The sequence below is a fragment of the Syngnathus leptorhynchus genome, chromosome 13, assembly GCF_054491065.1.
Source record: "Syngnathus leptorhynchus isolate UIUO chromosome 13, UIUO_Slep, whole genome shotgun sequence".
NCBI lineage: Eukaryota > Metazoa > Chordata > Actinopteri > Syngnathiformes > Syngnathidae > Syngnathus > Syngnathus leptorhynchus.
The window spans coordinates 1,877,858-1,895,487 of NC_141207.1; the positions used below are offsets into that span (position 1 = coordinate 1,877,858).

At 44.4% G+C, this 17,630-nt stretch overlaps 3 protein-coding genes across 3 annotated transcripts; 1 reads left to right on the forward strand and 2 right to left on the reverse strand.

Annotated features, from left to right (window-relative positions):
- Positions 1-3,242: 3,242 nt before the first annotated feature.
- Positions 3,243-7,755, reverse strand: LOC147046857 (kynurenine--oxoglutarate transaminase 3-like). The gene is made up of 13 exons (XM_085927905.1): positions 7,307-7,755; positions 6,656-6,725; positions 6,516-6,580; positions 6,297-6,441; positions 5,866-6,102; positions 5,664-5,786; positions 5,473-5,593; positions 5,112-5,188; positions 4,753-4,838; positions 4,489-4,679; positions 4,198-4,271; positions 4,008-4,094; positions 3,243-3,905 (listed from the first exon to the last, which is right to left on the reverse strand). The coding sequence occupies exons 2-13, from the start codon at positions 6,722-6,724 to the stop codon at positions 3,837-3,839; spliced, it is 1,344 nt and encodes a 447-aa protein (XP_085784031.1). The 5' UTR covers position 6,725; positions 7,307-7,755; the 3' UTR covers positions 3,243-3,836.
- A 514-nt stretch (positions 7,756-8,269) lies between these two features.
- Positions 8,270-11,549, reverse strand: LOC147046858 (kynurenine--oxoglutarate transaminase 3-like). The gene is made up of 11 exons (XM_085928240.1): positions 11,243-11,549; positions 10,937-11,078; positions 10,563-10,793; positions 10,361-10,483; positions 10,168-10,288; positions 9,506-9,582; positions 9,299-9,388; positions 9,052-9,238; positions 8,877-8,956; positions 8,474-8,560; positions 8,270-8,376 (listed from the first exon to the last, which is right to left on the reverse strand). Exons 1-11 carry the CDS (start codon positions 11,338-11,340, stop codon positions 8,308-8,310), a joined length of 1,305 nt encoding a protein of 434 aa, XP_085784366.1. The 5' UTR covers positions 11,341-11,549; the 3' UTR covers positions 8,270-8,307.
- An 824-nt stretch (positions 11,550-12,373) lies between these two features.
- Positions 12,374-17,431, forward strand: lrrc8c (leucine rich repeat containing 8 VRAC subunit C). The gene is made up of 3 exons (XM_085927861.1): positions 12,374-12,556; positions 13,333-13,479; positions 14,033-17,431. The coding sequence occupies exons 2-3, from the start codon at positions 13,342-13,344 to the stop codon at positions 16,259-16,261; spliced, it is 2,367 nt and encodes a 788-aa protein (XP_085783987.1). The 5' UTR covers positions 12,374-12,556; positions 13,333-13,341; the 3' UTR covers positions 16,262-17,431.
- Positions 17,432-17,630: the final 199 nt, after the last annotated feature.

The window sequence follows — 17,630 nt, forward strand, 5'->3', positions numbered from 1 at the left end:
ATCCGAATCCATTTTTTTTTTTAATAAATCGAGAAAAGAGCATTTGTAGAAAAAGATTCATGTTCTTATCGTACACTGAGAAAGATAGCGACTGAAGCGTCTTAGCAAGAAAACAGCGGCGATAAAAGCTTTAATTTGCTATCGTCGTCCGAGATCTGAACGTCGATCTGTGTGTTCCTTATTTCGGCCTGAAACCCTTTCAACGGGCTGCTTCCTGGAAATGAAAGGCAGAAGATTAAAATATGGTTAGGTGCCCTCTAATTGAAAGAAACTTGAATTCAATTCCCAGGGCGCTTGAACGCGGCCCGTCTGTTCTTTCGCTCTCCGTGTGTCTGCTTTGTGCCAGTTTGAAGCGCTCAAATGGAGTTTGTGCACTGCTTTGATTGCAGCAGATGGGCCACACACACAAAAAAAAAACACGTAATAATATTTAATAATCAAAACCCTCGCAAACAACAGCCGCCGAGTGAAGTAATCTGCAAAAGTGTGCAGCTTCATTTGCATAATTGACGCATGTGTAAAGCCCCCCCAGCCCCGCTCGGCACCCCCGCCCCCCCACCGATGAGTGATGAAGACAATAAAAGAGGCTAAAATTGGGAACAATAACAGCAAAATTTCATCAGGGCCCGGTGCACGCTCTGATTAATCCGCTCTTGCAAATCAGCGCTGGGGGGGGGGGGGGGGGGCGCTAAAGGTGGGGGTTGCAAGATCTTCAAGGGAGGCAGGTGATTAAAACTCGAGGCTCCTGTTCTCACGTTTCCTCATTTGACTTTTGTTGCTAACCAAAACAGCAGCACGGGTCCCCTCCAATTTTCATACCAGACAGGCAGATGTGTCAACGATTTAGATTCGCTAATTATTATTATTATTATTATTATTATTATTATTATTATTATTATTAGTTGCTATCTGTAATCACTCGCTATGACGGCCTCCAATTAAACTTATTACTGTAAAACAATGAGAGCGCCTCATTCATATTCAGCTTTTCTAATTAACAAGTTATCTCCGCGCAACCTCGTCTATCTCGCTGATCACACAGATAACACAATTATAATCAGAATGATAAAGCAACCTCCATTTGCATTCGTGCCACGCAAATTCTGCTCTGATTTAAATGTCAAGTGTTAACTTTTTTTCTACTTTTGACCTAATTCATAATCTAATTTCACATGAGTAGGCTTTGAGACGACAGCTGACGTCTTTCTCTACTTTTAAATCCATGATAGTTTCCTCTGATTTAACGCTGAGTTGAAATTGTCTGTGCTTGCGCTCTCTCTGCTGGTTCAAAGATGTACTGCAAGTAAATGACCTCCCCCTGCAACGACTAGAGCACGTCTACAAAAAACTTTGACAACCAGTTCATCTGAAATGGAAATATTGAACGAGAGTGCAAAGGCACTCAGTGCTTAGTTTTGTTGTATTGAAAACCAAAGTTGCTGCATTTTTAAGTTCTTGTCTCAATAGATGCCAACTTTGGAATTCCATATTCTACTTTTCCCATTGATATTCAAAGTTCTGCCTGAAACAGTTAAAAAAAAAAAATCGGCAATAATGGATCCTTGACATGGACGCGATGGCAGGCAGTGTCAAGCGTCAGCCTCCATCATGTGCGTCAAAAAGTGCCGGGGTCGTCACCCCTTAACTGCCGTATTGTCCCATAAATCCCGTCGGCGCCGGGACGACATCCCTTTTGAGTTGAACAGCATCGGCGCAATTAGGGAAATGTAGGTTGGAAAATAAACAGGCAGACGCCAGCACAAATTAATTATGCGTCCGGCAAGCTGTCGGGCGGTGGGCCATATGGCCAGTGTGGGAACGTGTATTATTGGGGGGCTTTATTGGGGATTGCATGTCGGCCTCAAATTCTCACAGATATTTAAGGGCGGGACCTTCTCACCACTAACAGGACATGGACGTTGGCAAAGCCGGATGAACATGTTGAGAGGTCGACAAGAACTTCATCATGATGCTTAAACTCAATTCATCATTTCTTTATTTGTCCCACACAGGAAATTCCAACAATAGCTTGAAAGACTAATTTGAGGCCTGAAACCATAACATTATACTCTGCGATGCTAATTCGCTAACAAACTGGGTTTTAAAGATGTCATGCCACTTTACTTTGAATATATGCCTAGGTTGAAAACCCTGATTTGAAACCTAGACTGTCTTGAAACCTTACTTTTGAAGGACTTTTTTTTTTTTCAAATGCCTAACCAAGTTTTCATACCCCAACATTGTCTTGACACCCTAACATTAGCTTGACTAAACCCTGTCTTGAAATCTGCCCAACCGTATTGAAACTCTAATCTGCAATCCAAATAATGTCTTGAAAGCGCAACCCTGTCTTGATACCCTACTTAATGGCCTTAACATAATATGCACCTGGAGGACACCGAGCGTGCGCTGTCGGGTTTGCGATCCGCAGTTAACCTCATTGGCGGTGATAGCAGATTGTTGGCACAATCAGTGTAATTTGCATAAACGACGGCGGGATTATTACGGCGGTGGCAGACAACTAATCTGCCAGCGTGTGATGACTGCACGCTACATGTCTGAGAAAGACGCAAATAAACTTCTTGGTGACACATATTGTGTCAATTGTGCATTAAACAATGCTAGCTGCTACAAAATCGTACTTTGATATCCTAACCATTGTTTGAAATTGAAACGGTAATCAAGAATTTCAATCCTAACTGTGTCCAACATGATGACACAACAAGGGCCCCGCTCAAAACGGACACCACATGCGTGGAAAGTGTCGAGGCGGCGAGCTCACGTAGGCCACAAAACTCTTTTGTTTATTTTGTCCATAAATAAACACGAAGCGGGCCATCTGCTGCACAGTTTTGACTTTACACGGCAATTAAGATGCGTCGCTCCCACACGATTGCAAAAGGGGATCAAATGACAGCATCGCCGCCTAATACATGGATTATTCACTCCAAATGGATTACCATATTTGCATAAATATACACCTCTGTTGTTTCTGTGATGATGTCATTGGCCAGCGTATCTTCATATCAGTTCACATGTGCCCTATAGAAATAAATACTTTTGTCGATTTTACAAGCCAAGCCCAAAAATGTCATTTTAATTAATAATAACCATTGAGACAAATGGTTTATTATATTAGTTGTACTATGTTCATTTTGTTTTCGCTTGTCAATTATTTTACTGGTTCTTTTATCACAAACAAGATATTTAGGTTGCATTACCTGACATGTTTCAGATCGTACTTCCGCTTTCATCAGGTTTATTATATTCTAAAGTATGATTAAATTTTACAATTTAGCTTTACATTGATGTGTTAAAGGTTTGTTTTCCATTAGGTATCACAAGATAACCAGATTCAAACAAAACAGTACAGTAGTGTTCAGTACATTATTTCTTTGCAACTGTTGTGCTTTGTCTCCCTCCAGTGGTTTGGCAGGTACATTGCAAGCAGAAAATAGATTCAAGACGACCAATGCTAGGCAACAAAGTAGGACAAGAACGTCGTGATTGAACGTTATCTTGACTTGTTGGGACACCACATACTAAATACTGAATTGGACTGTTTGAAAATGACATTTCATATAAAGTATGCACATCTGTATAAAATCCTAGTGTAGAAAAGTTCATTTATAGTAGTAGTTCAAGTATTACTTTGTTTTAGGAATATGACATTAGAATTCATTATTTTGACTATTAATAGGCCAAGAGGAAGCAGCACGGTTGCAAAATTGGATAGGGCAAAGAATCAAAGCTTGAGGCACTCCAGAGGTTTCCAATAGCTAAACAGAAAGATGTTTTATGACCCCTGCAGGGTTAAAATATAAAAATATAGATCTTCAGCTGTTGCTTCCAGACAAATTCCAATTCTTCAAGATGAGTTCTGCCGCATCCAGAGTTTCATCTCTCTGTCATCACAAATTCCAAGAAAAATATACACTGTAAATAATAATAATAAGATTGAAATACATTTGTGCTGTCAACAAAATTGTCATCAGCTTGATGTCTACCTTGATGAAGCAAAGACGAATATATTTCTCAAAGGCCTTGGTGGATTCTTCCCCAACAAACGCAGTGACAGGAATGGCAGCCAGTTTCTACATCAAATATCACATTATTATTAATGTAGCGGCCCTCGGAGTGTTTTAAAAAGCAAGCCCTAGAAGCAATTTTTACTTTGCAGCATGAAATTGAATTTACCTTTTCTTTAATCATCCACTTGACAAATTTGTAATCGTAGGCTTCGTCGCTGGCCATGTCAGACAGGTCCAAATCTACAGGTAAAACAACGACAACAAAAAGACAGATGTCAATTGCAGTTCCTTCCACCCTTAGAAATGCTATCCTTAAAAATAATCGATTCATTGATGGTTCATTTTTGCCCAAGCCTGATCAGAGAATATTGTGAAACGCTCATCCTAGCTGTGATAGTTGTTAGCATAGTTTTTTTTTTTTCCCATTTGGCCGGATAGCGTTAGCACACGAGCTCACTTAGTGCTGAGACGTCAGCCAACATGAAGTAACCCCCCTCGGGGATGATGGGGGACAGCCCAGCCTCCCTCAAGATGGTGGCCAGGCGGTCCCGCTTCCCCTCGAGCTCCTCGGCCAACGACGTGAAGTAGCACTCCGGCTGACCCATCAGCTCATAGTTGAGGAGTAAACTTTGCGCCACAGCCTCCTGCCAGCAAAACAACTGACGGTTATTATTCGAAGCTTTCTTAGGTTATGTTGCCGTATTTTCCCCAACTTTCCTGTAGTGGCGTTGGGCAGGTGTACATCGTGTTTTGCATAACGGTCTGAAGATGGCGTATCAGGTGCTTGGGTCCGATGGACCAACCCAGCTGAGAGAAGAGGCGACAATTCCAACATGACTCAATTCGGGAAATCAAACAGTAAAAACACATTTTAATGCAAACGAAACTATATTCGATTAATTGATAGAATAATCAATTCTAAAAATATTGAAATATTGGATAGGGACAGCCCTGGAAGCAAGAATGCCCATCCCTCGTCGTGACGTAGTTTACTGTTTGGTGCTCAAGTAGCCAATTCAGAGTTTTAATCAATTGACAATGCCATGGATGAGCATTGAACTGTTCAAAATGGCCTCTTACTTTCCATCCAGTGACACTGAAGGTCTTTCCCGCACTGCCGATGGTGATGGTTCGATCCCACATTCCTGGGAAAGTGGCTGCAAAGATGCCAAAAGTTTCAGTCAATTAGCCTTTGCTTGCTAGTAGTAGCTACCATAACTACATTTTTTTTTCTGTTTCAATACTATAGTAATGTATATTTTTATAATCCATATAATTAAGAAAAAGCAATAATTTAATAAAATACATGCACATTGTTATAATCCATATAATTAAGATTAAGTAATAATTTAATAAAAATACATGCACATTTGTAAATGAGTTTACAAATATCTTTTAACGTCACGACTTAAAAAAAAAAGGAAATACCCACGTCACGTACCAATTTTATGGTGCTGGTGTCCACGATAGACCATCCACTCATAGACCTCGTCGCTGAAGCACAGCGTGTCGTGCTTGACGCACAAATCGGCGATCATCTGTAGCTCATCTTTAGTGAAGACCTGCAGGAAGAAGAAAATCACTTTGTCAGAGGCAGCACCCCGTTTTTTTTTTTTTTTTTGTCCAACGTGCCTTTCCGATGGGGTTGTGGGGGGTGTTAATGAGGATAGCCTTGGTCTTGGGGTTAAATTTACTGGCCAGCTCCTCTGGGTCCAGGAACCAGTCGGCGCTGGAGGTGGTTTTCTGCCCAGATTTCTGCCACGTGGAGAAATGTGCGTATGAATCCATTTCAACTGTTACTTAAACATTTTGTGAAGTGTCTGATTGCTCTTACAAGTCGAAGAGGTATGAGCACAGGTTTACCCCCCGCCATGCGGACCATGGGTACGTAGCAGTCAAAGAAGGGTTCTATGATGATGACCTCATCGCCCTCCTCCACCAAAGCCTGTATGGTGCTGAACAAGGAACCGTAGCCGCCCACCGTTACCAGGATTTCCTTGAGCGGGTCAACGGGGCGCCCGGACACTTTGCCGTAAACCTGAGAGAGCGCCTTTACCAATGTAGGGTGCCCCTGAAGTCAACAATACAGACAATTATGGTTGTGTTAGCCAGCTAAAGCTAACAGTATGTGTAAAAATTGTAATTTGAGCAGATTAGCTGGCTAAAGTTAATGGTGAATGTTAGAGAAGTGTGTTGCGCAACTGATAGTTGACTAAATGGTAGAGGAATAACGCTAACTGACTATTAACCAGAGGTGCTACTCACAAAGCCTCGGGTGTACTGGTTCATTTTGTCCACCGACACTGCCTGCACCAAAGCATCCTTAACGTATGGTGGCAGTGAAATATCTGGGAAGCCTTGACCCAGGTTGACTACCGAAGGATCCGCCGCCAACGATGTAAACGCCACCCTGGGTTTTATTCATGGTACTGTATTAACTTGTCAAATAATAATAATAATACTAAAAGGCTAATGTTCACTCACCAAACATTCTTGTCCAATCCTTGGATCCTCTTGGTGTTACCATGTCGGGACGCCATCGGTGTATACTGCAACACATCTTTGCTTTGTTTTGGGGTAGTTTCTTGCCATGCTAAGCATTGCGGCCACTGTTAGTGACTTACCTGTGAGGTAGAAAAACTTCTTCGGAAAGGTAACCTGCAGCAGAGTCTGAGCTGCTTGGCAAGGCTCATTCTGAAATTTCATCATTTAGTTAACCATTTGACAATTACAATAAAGCAAAACCACTAGCATAATGAACACTTAGCATAATGTGGGGAACAAGATTTCATTTGTAGAGCTATACTGTCTCCTAGGAGGTGTCTGTCAATATAATTGTGTTTATTGCACTAAGTAATTATCATTAAGTAAAATAAAAATCAATGGTTATGGTCACGCTTTACAATAGCATCAAGCACAACAAGGCTGAATGTCATGTCAGATGTCACTGTTTATATGGGGGTGGGGGGGGGGATGTATTTAAGAGATCCAAGCCTAATAAGAATAATTTCTACTTTGCAGTCAGTGAGCAGTCAGTGATTAAGTCGGACAAGCGACAAGGAAATTTGTCTGCATAGGAAAATCATTTTTTCTGTGACAGCAAAATGCATCATTTGATTTTCTGAGCATTGTTTTTCACTACATGAAAATTCTGTTTTGACATACATATTTAAAATGTATTTTTTTTTCTGTCCGTAACAAGGCTTGGATGTTATTATTATTATTATTTTTTTATTGCGTCACTTTCGCCTGAGCGCTTCATTGTCATAACTTACAGTAACGTGGAAATCCAAAGGGCGGCACTGCTGCGTATTAAATGCTCATAAAAGACGATGAAAAAAGATACAGGAAGTAGCTACCGTGCTGCAGGCGCGGACAGATCATGGACAGGGTCATATACGGACGTATATAATGTACATGTAATATAAGTTCATGGGCGCAGAGACTTTCAAAATAAAATGTATCAAGTCACTCCCTCGTTATACGACAAAAAGGTGTATTCGTAATTATTGGCACAATGCGGCCCACTTGACCGCTAAAGACGATCTGTTTGAAGGCTTTTAGGAAATAACCGTCAACTAAGCGCTAAAGTCATTTATAAATATTCTAATCGGAGTAATACTGGCGCCTCTCCTGTTCCAACAAAAATAAACTCCGAATATTTTGCAATGTTTATTTAAAGAACAGACCGACAAAGACGTCTGGGGTGACTCCTACCTAGAACAGGAAAATAGATGCGTTCATATACAATCGAGGAATTACAAGGATGCACAGCCACCTGAACTTTTTTGAAATGACTTTACAAATATATTTTTGAACAGAGGGCCGATGAAGTATTGCAACGTAATACCGTGGGACTGACGATTTTTTTAGGGGCGAGAAAAACGATTTACCTCTTCTCTATCGACGGGTAACGATTGCGAATCTCTCCGTTCTGTTTTTATGCGATCACGTGAAGGCACCACCGCAGTACCACGTGAGCGGCCGAAGTCAAGTTTGTCGTGATATTTGCTTTTTAAATTAAAAGATGAAAATAATTTAACGCATAAAAATGATTCATCAATTATGGAGAAAAAAACGTTTTCTTATGCAAAGGTGTCTTTGCATAAAAATGATTCATGAATTGACAGTCTTTGTAGTGTACAAATGCATTACAATACATTAAGAGCTGCTTCTCGTATACGTATAACTATAGTTTATTTCCTGAGGTTATTAAAAAAAAAAAAAAAAGAAAACAGCTTTGAGAGAGTTTAATGATCTTTGATATTGATCGTATTTAGTCACTGCTTCTGGTTGACTTCCACTTTTTCAGGATGCGCTCAGCTGCATCCAGAGTGTCATCACGCTGTTGGGAATAAATAAATAAAGGAACAAATAATAGTTTACAAATTGTAATATGTATACGTATGGTCCAAATATGTTTGTTGGTGTCTGTCATTTACCTTGAAGAAGCAAAATCGAATATACTTATCAAAGACTTGAGTGGAGTCCTCATGAGCAAACGCTGTCACAGGAATGGCCAACAGTTTCTACAGAAAATGTGGGTTGGTTATGAAGTTGGTTTGTTAGTTTGCTTGTCAGTTTGTTTATTTAGTCATTTTGGTATTTAGTTGGCTTGTTATTTGGTATGTGTGTTGACTGTATACTATTGTCAGATGATTACTTAGTTGGCTAGTTATTTTAATTACTTAGTAGTTGGTTAAAAAGAGCCTGTCATCCGCTCGTCTTCCCGTCGTGTTGACACACGGTGACGTATCGGCCCGAGGCGTCAGAGAATGTGACACTCGTGACGCCGCACGGGACAGCTTAGTTGTTTTCTCAGTGCATCACGTCAACTCATTTCACCTTTTCTTGAATCATCCACTTTGCAAACTTGTAGTCGTAGGATTCATCCTTGCCATCCTTGCCATGTGGCAGGTCTTTATCTTAAAAGATGAAGCGCGTCTTGATCAGCTGCGTATCGAGCAACCGAAGATTGCGACCTGTGCTTGGTCTTCATATCGGTCTGACGAAAACTCACAGAGCGCTGACGCGTCCGCCATGATGAAGAAACCTCCCTCGGGAATGACGGGCGACAACCCGGCTGTCTGTAGCATGGCTGCCATGCGATCCCGCTTCCCCTGCAGCTCGTAGGCCATGGCCTTGAAGAAGCACTTGGGCTGACCCATCAGCTCGTAATAGTGCAGGAGCGCTTCCGCCAGCGCCTCCTGTGGGGAAACGTGATGTCACAGTGCCATTTATGTGTGGTTACCGTTCTGGACGCTTGCCTGCAATGGGGTGGGGCAGCTGGCTAACACGTTCTGCATGACGGTCACAAGATGCTTGATCAGGTGTTCTGGTCCGATGGACCAACCGAGCTAGGTTGGGCGACAGTTACAGGAGAGCAACCTCACTGCACAGTAATGACTGAATCACACAAAGGTTCAAATTTGGTGACTTTGAACTGTGAGGGATTACAGACGGCAATGTCTCACCCTCCATCCAGTGACGCTGAAGGTCTTCCCAGCGCTGCCGATGGTGATGGTTCGATCCCACATTTCTGGGAAAGTGGCTGCAAAGATGTCAAATTTGTCTCTTTTGCTCGTTAGTAGTAGCTACCATTACAACATTCTTTTTCAATCTTCTTTAGCAATTTATTTGGAATAATCCATATAATTAAGATTAAGCAAAATCCATCCATCCATTTTCTGTACCGCTTTGACCCCGCGAGGATCGCGGGCGTGCTGGAGCCTATCCCAGCGGTCATTGGGCAGTAGGCGGGGACACCCTGAACCGGTTGCCAGCCAATCGCAGGGCACACAGAGACGAACAACCATCCGCACTCGCACTCACACCTAGGGGCAATTTGGAGTGCTCAATCGGCCTACCAAGCATGTTTTTGGGATGTGGGAGGAAACCGGAGTGACCGGAGAAAACCCACGTGGGCTCGGGGAGAACATGCAAACTCCATACAGGGAGGGTTGGAGGTGGAATCGAACCGGCACCCTCTTAACTGTGAGGCGGACGTGCTAACCAGTGCGCCACCGAGCAGCCAGATTAAGCAACAATTTCATAAAATACATGCATATTCGTAAATGAGTTTACAAACATCTTTTAACGACACTACTTAATAAAAGCAGATTCTCACCTCACGTACCAATTTTATGGTGCCGGTTTCCACGATAGACCATCCACTCGTAGACCTCGTCGCTGAAGCACAGCGTGTCGTGCTTGACGCACAAGTTGGCGATCATCTGAAGCTCATCTTTGGTGAAGACCTGCAGGAAGAAGAAAATCATCTTGTCAAAGTTGGCACCCCAATTTTTTTATTTTTTTTTTGTCCAACATGCCTTTCCGATGGGGTTGTGGGGGGTGTTGATGACGATGGCTTTGGTCTTGGAGTTGAATTTACTGGCCAGCTCCTCCGGGTCCAGGAACCAGTCGGCGCTGGAGTTGGTTTTCTGCCCAGATTTCTGTCACATGGAGAAAAGTGCGTATGAATTCATTTCATCTATTACTTAAACATTTTGGGAAGTGTCTGATTGCTCATACAGGTCGAAGAGGTATGAGCACAGGTTTGCCACCCGCCATGCAGACCATGGGCACGTAACTCTGATAGAAGGGTTCTATGATGATGACCTCATCGCCCTCCTCCACCAGAGCTTGCATGGCGCTGAACAAGGAGCCGCCCCCTGTTATCAGGATTTCCTTGAGCGGGTCAACGGGGCGCCTGTACACCTTTCCGTAAACCAGAGAGAGTGCCTTCACCAACGATGGGTGCCCCTGAGACGTCAAACAGACGAGACAAGCTAACAGGGACGGCTTTGGATTCTTAGACATTAGGAAAAGTGTTGCTGGTGGGTTATTTTTTGTCAAGCCCATATCCTGATTTGAAACTCCAGGCTAAAATTCTACTCAAGACTCACAGCATCCCTGGTGTACTGGTTCATCCAGTTGACGGAGGCGGTCTTCACCAGGGCCTCTGTGATTAGCGATGGCACCTCTGTGTTCGGGAATCCTTGGCCAAGGTCGACCACTCCGGAGTCCTTCTGCAACCACGTTTGTGACCTGGGAAAGATCAGAATGAGTATTCTTCATCGATAAGCCACGAGTCAACAGAACATCCGAAGCTCACTTTCCCAGTGGTAGAACCCGTATTCCAGTTTCCTCTTTAAAATCCTCACCACGAGTCCATGACCATAGCTCGACGTCGTCATCATCGCTGCACTTACCAGAGGCTCGTCTTCAGTCCTTGGATTCTCCGGGATACTCCCCGTCCGGACGCCAATGATGTGTACAGGCGAGAAAAACTCATTCCGAGAGTTGTCATGCTAAAAGCAACTTGACAGAATTCTACTGCTGCTGGACTTGGATCTCAGTGAGCTGGCGATCAAGTGAAATCGACTGCACACACCCACCCCATCCGGATATTTGTTTGGAAGTAATGAGATGTATGAGGTTTGGTAAGGCATCATTTGCAAATTACACATGAAGAGAATTATAAAACACACAAGTACAGTTCATGTACTTTCCGTTAATTCCAACAGTATTGCCGAGTTTTGAAGACATTTTCCGAGCAGATCCAAGTGTCCTGGAAGAGATACAATATAATGAATAGCATGCGTTTGATATGATATGTTAGCATTAAGATAGCAGACCAAATTATATGATTTGGTGTGCAATTATTCATCCAATCATTTTTGGAGCTGCAGCCTGTCCGAGCTGACTTTGGTGGAATGGCGCACGACACCTCACTTTGGACTGGTCACCAAGTCGGTGGCACCGAGACGACCAGTGGTGCTGAAGCAGGTTTCCTGCACCTTAATCAGGTACTTAATCAGGTACCAGTATACTACCAGTGACGACGTGTTTCAAGATGGAATGTCTGAAGGGCCAATACTATGTTACTGTATGCTAATGTGGGAACTCAGAGCAATAAAAAAATAAATAAATAAATAAATCGGGTGATTCCTGTAAAGATTTTGCAAACCATATTACACATTAAAAGAGTGCTGTAACGCATAGATTAAAGTTGAAAAATAGGAAATATACGTTGATTAATTAATATTTATTGGAAATTGCATGCGTTAATTATAATTTAACAGACCGCAATTAGATCCATTAAAACAATTATGCAAGCAGATAAATGACGCATCAATATTCAACGTTAGGGTGATAAACAACAAGATGCAATTAAGTTTACGTTTGAAGAAATACACTCCTCATAGTGACCAGAGAGAACCTCCAGTCTCCACCTGCTCGGCCGGGCTCGACTCGGTTCGTCTCGCCTTGTATTTCTCGCGCGGCAGTCCACGCCCCGATCCACATCCAGCCCGCCTCCGTTCACGGCGCGCACCCACGCCCGAACAGCGCGTGCTCGGCTCGGCTCTGCCCTGCACTACGGCGCCGAGCTTCAATAAGACGACCAGGAAAAGACATTAAGGGATCGGACACTGCGGAGCATGACGATGACGAGGAGAACCGACCTAGTTGCTGTTTGAGAGAAAAAAGACGACCCTCAAAAGAAAGGTGACCCAACCCCCAAGGTAACGTTACTTTTTTTTATTTTTTTTTTATTCATTGCAGCATCCTCGTTGATAGCGCTCGTTCAATTCAGCCGTTTCCATTCCACGAGTCTGCGTGAGCGTTTTCATTCTGCACTGCGGTTAGACTGTGTAGTACCTTTATTTATTTATTTATTTATTTATTTATTTATTTATTTGAAAGGGGGGGGGGGTTGATACCTCCCCCAAGGACACACTCATTCACGTCCACATGTGTACTTTGTCGTAAGAAGTCTGGGTGTGTTCCAAACATGTCTTTTTTTGGATTCATCTGGGATCGGCGACAAATTTCCTGTCAGGAAAGGGATGAGGTGGAGGATGTGTGGCTGGGCTGGCTGACTCATCGGGCAGGAATGGGAATTTTCCTTTAGACAAAGTGGACCTTATTGGCCTCATCACTCTTGTGACCGTCATAACAAGCTAAAATTGGCATAATAGTGTTGCTCGAGTAAGTCGGAAATTCATTGGTTACGGCCGCACTTTATCACCACAGAGGGGGCCGTTTCTGAACCAAAATAGTCGGCCTGCTTGTTTTCATGCATTTCTTCTTGAGTCTTCCAGCCCACCAAATTTCCTCTGAAGTTCAACTCGCTGACTTTTCCAACAATAGCATGTTGGTTTGTTGTTGACGGCACTCCGGGGAGTATCCCATCCTTCTCCGAAGAATCAATAGAAGCATCCTGTGCGAGGCATTCCGTCAGTAATCTGACCTCCTGCCAGCGTTCCGCTTTTCCAACGACTGTCCTCTCTGGTTGCAGGCAGGCATCATGATTCCCGTGATGGAATTCCGCCAGTTCTCGGAGCAGCAGCCCGCTTTCCGAGTTCTGAAGCCGTGGTGGGACGTGTTCACGGACTACCTCTCCGTCATTATGCTTATGATCGGCGTGTTTGGATGCACGCTTCAGGTCGGTCCGCTCATTTGCCGCCGTTTTTTTTCTTTTTTTTTGGTACAACCTGAATGCGGCAGCAAAGGAACCATTCAGCAACGGAAAATTACCCCCGCCCAGTCTCTTCTCGTAAACACGAGGCTGCAAACTGTAAATGCTTGACCTTTTTTTCTGTGTGCCTTTTCTTGTTATTTTAACAGAAACTTGGCAGCAATCAACGTAACAGTACGCCGCGTTTTTACACATTCAGATAGATGGAGTGTGCTAAGCGGCCCAGCTTTTCTGTGTGTATTGGTCCTTTTCACATGGAAAAGCAGACATGGCTTGAATCTGGCTTTGAAGGACCTTCCAAAGCCATAAAATGTGGTGATCAACCCAGTAGACAAATTTGTGGGTTGAAAAGGAGCTTTGACAGCCAATTTTGATGAGACTTTGGGAAAAAAAAAAAAAAAACTGAATGGCGGTTTTGGTTCCATCCCCAAAATAGGCCGATTTGCGCATCAGGCTGGAAAGAAAAGAAATCGAGATGTTCAAAGTAATCCAACACCATTTTCTTTGCGTTCTTTTGTAGGTCATGCAAGACAAGATCATCTGCCTCCCACACAGAACGGCGTCCCACGACAACACAAGTGAAGTGGCCGCCAAGCCTCTGCAGCTCCGCTACAACGTCTCGACCGGAACCAGAGAAATGAGCGGCCTCAAGACGGACCTGGACCTCCAGCAGTATAGCTTCATCAACCAGATGTGCTACGAGAAGGCTTTGCACTGGTACGCCAAGTACTTCCCTTACTTGGTTCTCATCCACACGCTGGTCTTCATGGTGTGCAGCAACTTCTGGTTCAAGTTTCCGGGCTCCAGCTCCAAAATTGAGCACTTTATCTCCATGCTGGGCAAGTGCTTTGACTCCCCGTGGACCACGCGGGCTCTGTCCGAGGTTTCGGGAGAAAACCCAGAAGAGACGGACCGCAAGAAGAGCGGCGCGGTGGTGTCCCCTGAAGGCGTGGAATTGGAGAAGACTCAGTCGCTGCGCTCCATCCCGGAAAAAATTGTGGCGGACAAACCGTCGGCGAGCGCTCTGGATAAAAAAGAGGGCGAGCAGGCTAAGGCGCTTTTCGAAAAGGTGAAGAAGTTCCGCTTGCACGTGGAGGAGGGCGACATCCTCTACATTATGTACGTGCGGCAGACAGTTTTCAAGGTGTTCAAGTTCCTGGTGATTATCATCTACAATAGTTCCTTAGTGGACCAGGTACGCAACTGCGTGCCCTGCGAGGTGGACATCCAGGAGATGACGGGCTACAAGGAGTTTGAGTGCAACCATACCATGGCGCACCTCTTCTCCAAGCTCTCCTACTGCTACCTGTGCCTGGTGGCGCTCTACGGCCTGACCAGCCTCTACACGTCCTACTGGCTCTTCTATCGCTCCCTGAAGGAGTACTCCTTCGAGTACGTGCGCCAGGAAACGGGCATCAGCGACATCCCCGACGTGAAAAACGACTTTGCCTTCATGCTGCACATGATCGACCAGTACGACCCGCTCTACTCCAAGAGGTTTGCCGTCTTCCTGTCGGAGGTGAGCGAGAACAAGCTGAAGCAGCTCAACCTCAACCACGAGTGGACGGTAGAGAAGCTGCGGCAGCGGCTGCAGGTCAACGCCAACAACCGGCTGGAGCTGCAGCTCTTCATGCTGCCCGGTCTGCCCGACACCGTCTTTGAGCTGAGCGAGCTGCAGTCGCTCAAGCTGGAGATCATCAACAACGTGAGCATCCCCGCCTCCGTCTCCAAGCTGGAGAACCTGCAGGAGCTCTCGTTGTATCAGTGCTCCATCAAGCTGCACACGGCGGCCACGTCCTTCCTCAAGGAGAACCTCAAGGTGCTCCGAGTCAAGTTCGACGACAGCAGGGAGTTCCCCGGCTGGCTGTACGGCCTCCGGACCCTGGAGGAGCTCCACCTCACTGGCTCGCTGTGTCCGGACGTCTCCAGAAACATGATCCTGGAATCTCTGCGGGAGATGAAGTGCCTCAAGACGCTCTCGCTGAAGAGTAATCTGACCAAGATACCGCAGTCCATCGTGGACGTGTCCAGTCACCTGCAGCGGCTCTACCTGCACAACGACGGCACCAAGCTGGTGATGCTGGGCAACCTGAAGAAGATGACCAACCTGAGCGAGCTGGAGATGGTACGCTGCGATCTGGAGCGTATCCCGCACGCCATCTTCAGCCTGAGCGGCCTGCAGGAGGTGGACCTGAAAGAGAACAACCTGCGCTCCATCGAGGAGATCGTAAGCTTCCAGCACCTACGCAAGCTCACCTGCCTGAAGCTCTGGTACAACGGCATCATGTACATCCCTGAGCACATCAAGAAGCTGGGCAGCCTGGAGCGCCTCTACTTCAGCCACAACAAGATCGAGATCCTGCCCTCGCACCTCTTCCTGTGCAACAAGCTTCGCTACCTGGACCTGTGCCACAACGACATCCGCTTCATCCCGCCGGAAATCGGCGTCCTGCAGAGCCTGCAGTACTTCTCGGTATCCTGCAACAAGATCGAGAACCTGCCCGATGAGCTTTTCTTCTGCAAGAAACTCAAGACGCTGAAACTGGGCAAGAACTCTCTGTCTGTCCTCTCGCCAAAGATCTCCTACTTGGCCCAGCTGGTCCACCTGGAGCTGAAGGGGAACCACTTTGAGCTCCTGCCGCAGGAATTGGGCTGCTGCTGGGCACTCAAGCGCAGCGGTCTGGTGGTGGAGGACGCCCTGTTTGAGACTCTGCCGTCGGACGTCAGGGACCAGATGAAAGCGGAGTGAAGACGCCTTACTCTTACCGCCGTGCCTGCTGGTTGCCTCCTCCCATCTTTTGTAGGATCTTACGAGGGCGCATCCGATGTGCACTATTTTTTTACTACGTCTGTTTTCCTGTACCCGTTTTCGTACTTAAGCCCCCGTGGCCAGTTTCACTTAGCAACGTTGAATTTAGTAGCTACGTCTATTTTGGCCAGAGCCACTAAAAAAAGGCTCAGGAGGTCACGCCTGTAAAAATACCGAAAATCTCGCCGTTTATTTTATGGACATTTAAATCATTTGCCTTCAAAAAACAAACTCATGTCAAATCTTTTGCTTGATAGATTGCTGACAAGTCAAGCAATTTGTGTCTGTCCGCCTCAGGTTAGAAAATGGCGGCAAAGATGGATGAGTCCCCACAAAACACCAAACGTCAAATTCACATCCTCTGACTTTGACGAAACATTTCTATTTTGTGTCGGATGGAATTCAGTCAGAAGAAAAAAAAAATACCAAAGATGAAATAATACGTAATGTAGTACCTCATTTTCTTGTTAAACAGCTTTTGACATATTGCTGCAATCCTCTGGAGCTTTGAATATAGGGCTCCTTGATTTTTACCGCAACTATTTAAAGGCACTGACCCGATTCAATCCTAATTTACATCGATGGTCACTGGTCACAGCATTAGGTACACCTGCATGATGTAAGGTGACCCAAAATAAGACCTGCATTCAAAATGATGAGACAAAAATCTTCACTTTGGTCAGCAAGCTGTCGTTGTCACTGGCGTACAATAAATTTTGTTACCTTGTGTAGCTAAAGGAAGAAAAACATGTAGGTAGCAAATCCAGATAAGGAAAGTAATAACTGCCACAGTTGAACTTTCTGAACCTGGATTTGACACCTCTGCGTGTAAGTAACTATCAAAGAAATGCAAACAGTATTATTATATCATAACATGAATGATTTTTTAAAAAAAAATTCTTCATGTTTGCTTCTGTAACTATGCAGATTTTATTGTACGGGTCCTTGCTAAGATTGATACTTAAGGTGACTAGAAAGCATTTATGGATAGATATTTATTTTATACACATATATTGACAACAAAGGGACATAGCATATTTTACATCCAACCATGCCTTAATTAAAGCCTTGTATATTACACAAAGATTATTTACAAGGTCAAATAAAACTTTGGGAACTTTTTTCTTGACTGCTATCATTTCATACCTGACTTTGCATCCCTCCATTTTCTATACCACTTGTTCCATTATTACTGTTTTGTGTTTATGCGCTTACTTGTCCTATCACATTTCTCATGTTTTCTTTTTACGTGCCTTTATTTACAAGGTGCTTTGATTTTTTTTTTTCCAACAGATTTTTTAAATTTTGT

What these genes read in the sequence shown, in the direction of transcription:
- LOC147046857 (XM_085927905.1), bottom strand. Translation starts at nt 6,724, where the DNA reads ATGAGCCTTGCCAAGCAGCTCAGACTCTGCTGCAGGTTACCTTTCCGA. An exon ending in ACCAGTACACCCGAGGCTTT is followed by an intron (nt 6,103 to 6,296) that starts GTGAGTAGCACC and finishes TGTTGACTTCAG; the next exon opens with GGGCACCCTACATTGGTAAA. An exon ending in TCAGTGTCACTGGATGGAAA is followed by an intron (nt 4,839 to 5,111) that starts GTAAGAGGCCAT and finishes CTCTTCTCTCAG; the next exon opens with CTGGGTTGGTCCATCGGACC.
- LOC147046858 (XM_085928240.1), bottom strand. Translation starts at nt 11,340, where the DNA reads ATGACAACTCTCGGAATGAGTTTTTCTCGCCTGTACACATCATTGGCG. An exon ending in CCCACAACCCCATCGGAAAG is followed by an intron (nt 10,289 to 10,360) that starts GCATGTTGGACA and finishes TTCTTCCTGCAG; the next exon opens with GTCTTCACCAAAGATGAGCT. An exon ending in TCAGCGTCACTGGATGGAGG is followed by an intron (nt 9,389 to 9,505) that starts GTGAGACATTGC and finishes CGCCCAACCTAG; the next exon opens with CTCGGTTGGTCCATCGGACC.
- lrrc8c (XM_085927861.1), top strand. Translation starts at nt 13,342, where the DNA reads ATGATTCCCGTGATGGAATTCCGCCAGTTCTCGGAGCAGCAGCCCGCT. An exon ending in TGTTTGGATGCACGCTTCAG is followed by an intron (nt 13,480 to 14,032) that starts GTCGGTCCGCTC and finishes GTTCTTTTGTAG; the next exon opens with GTCATGCAAGACAAGATCAT.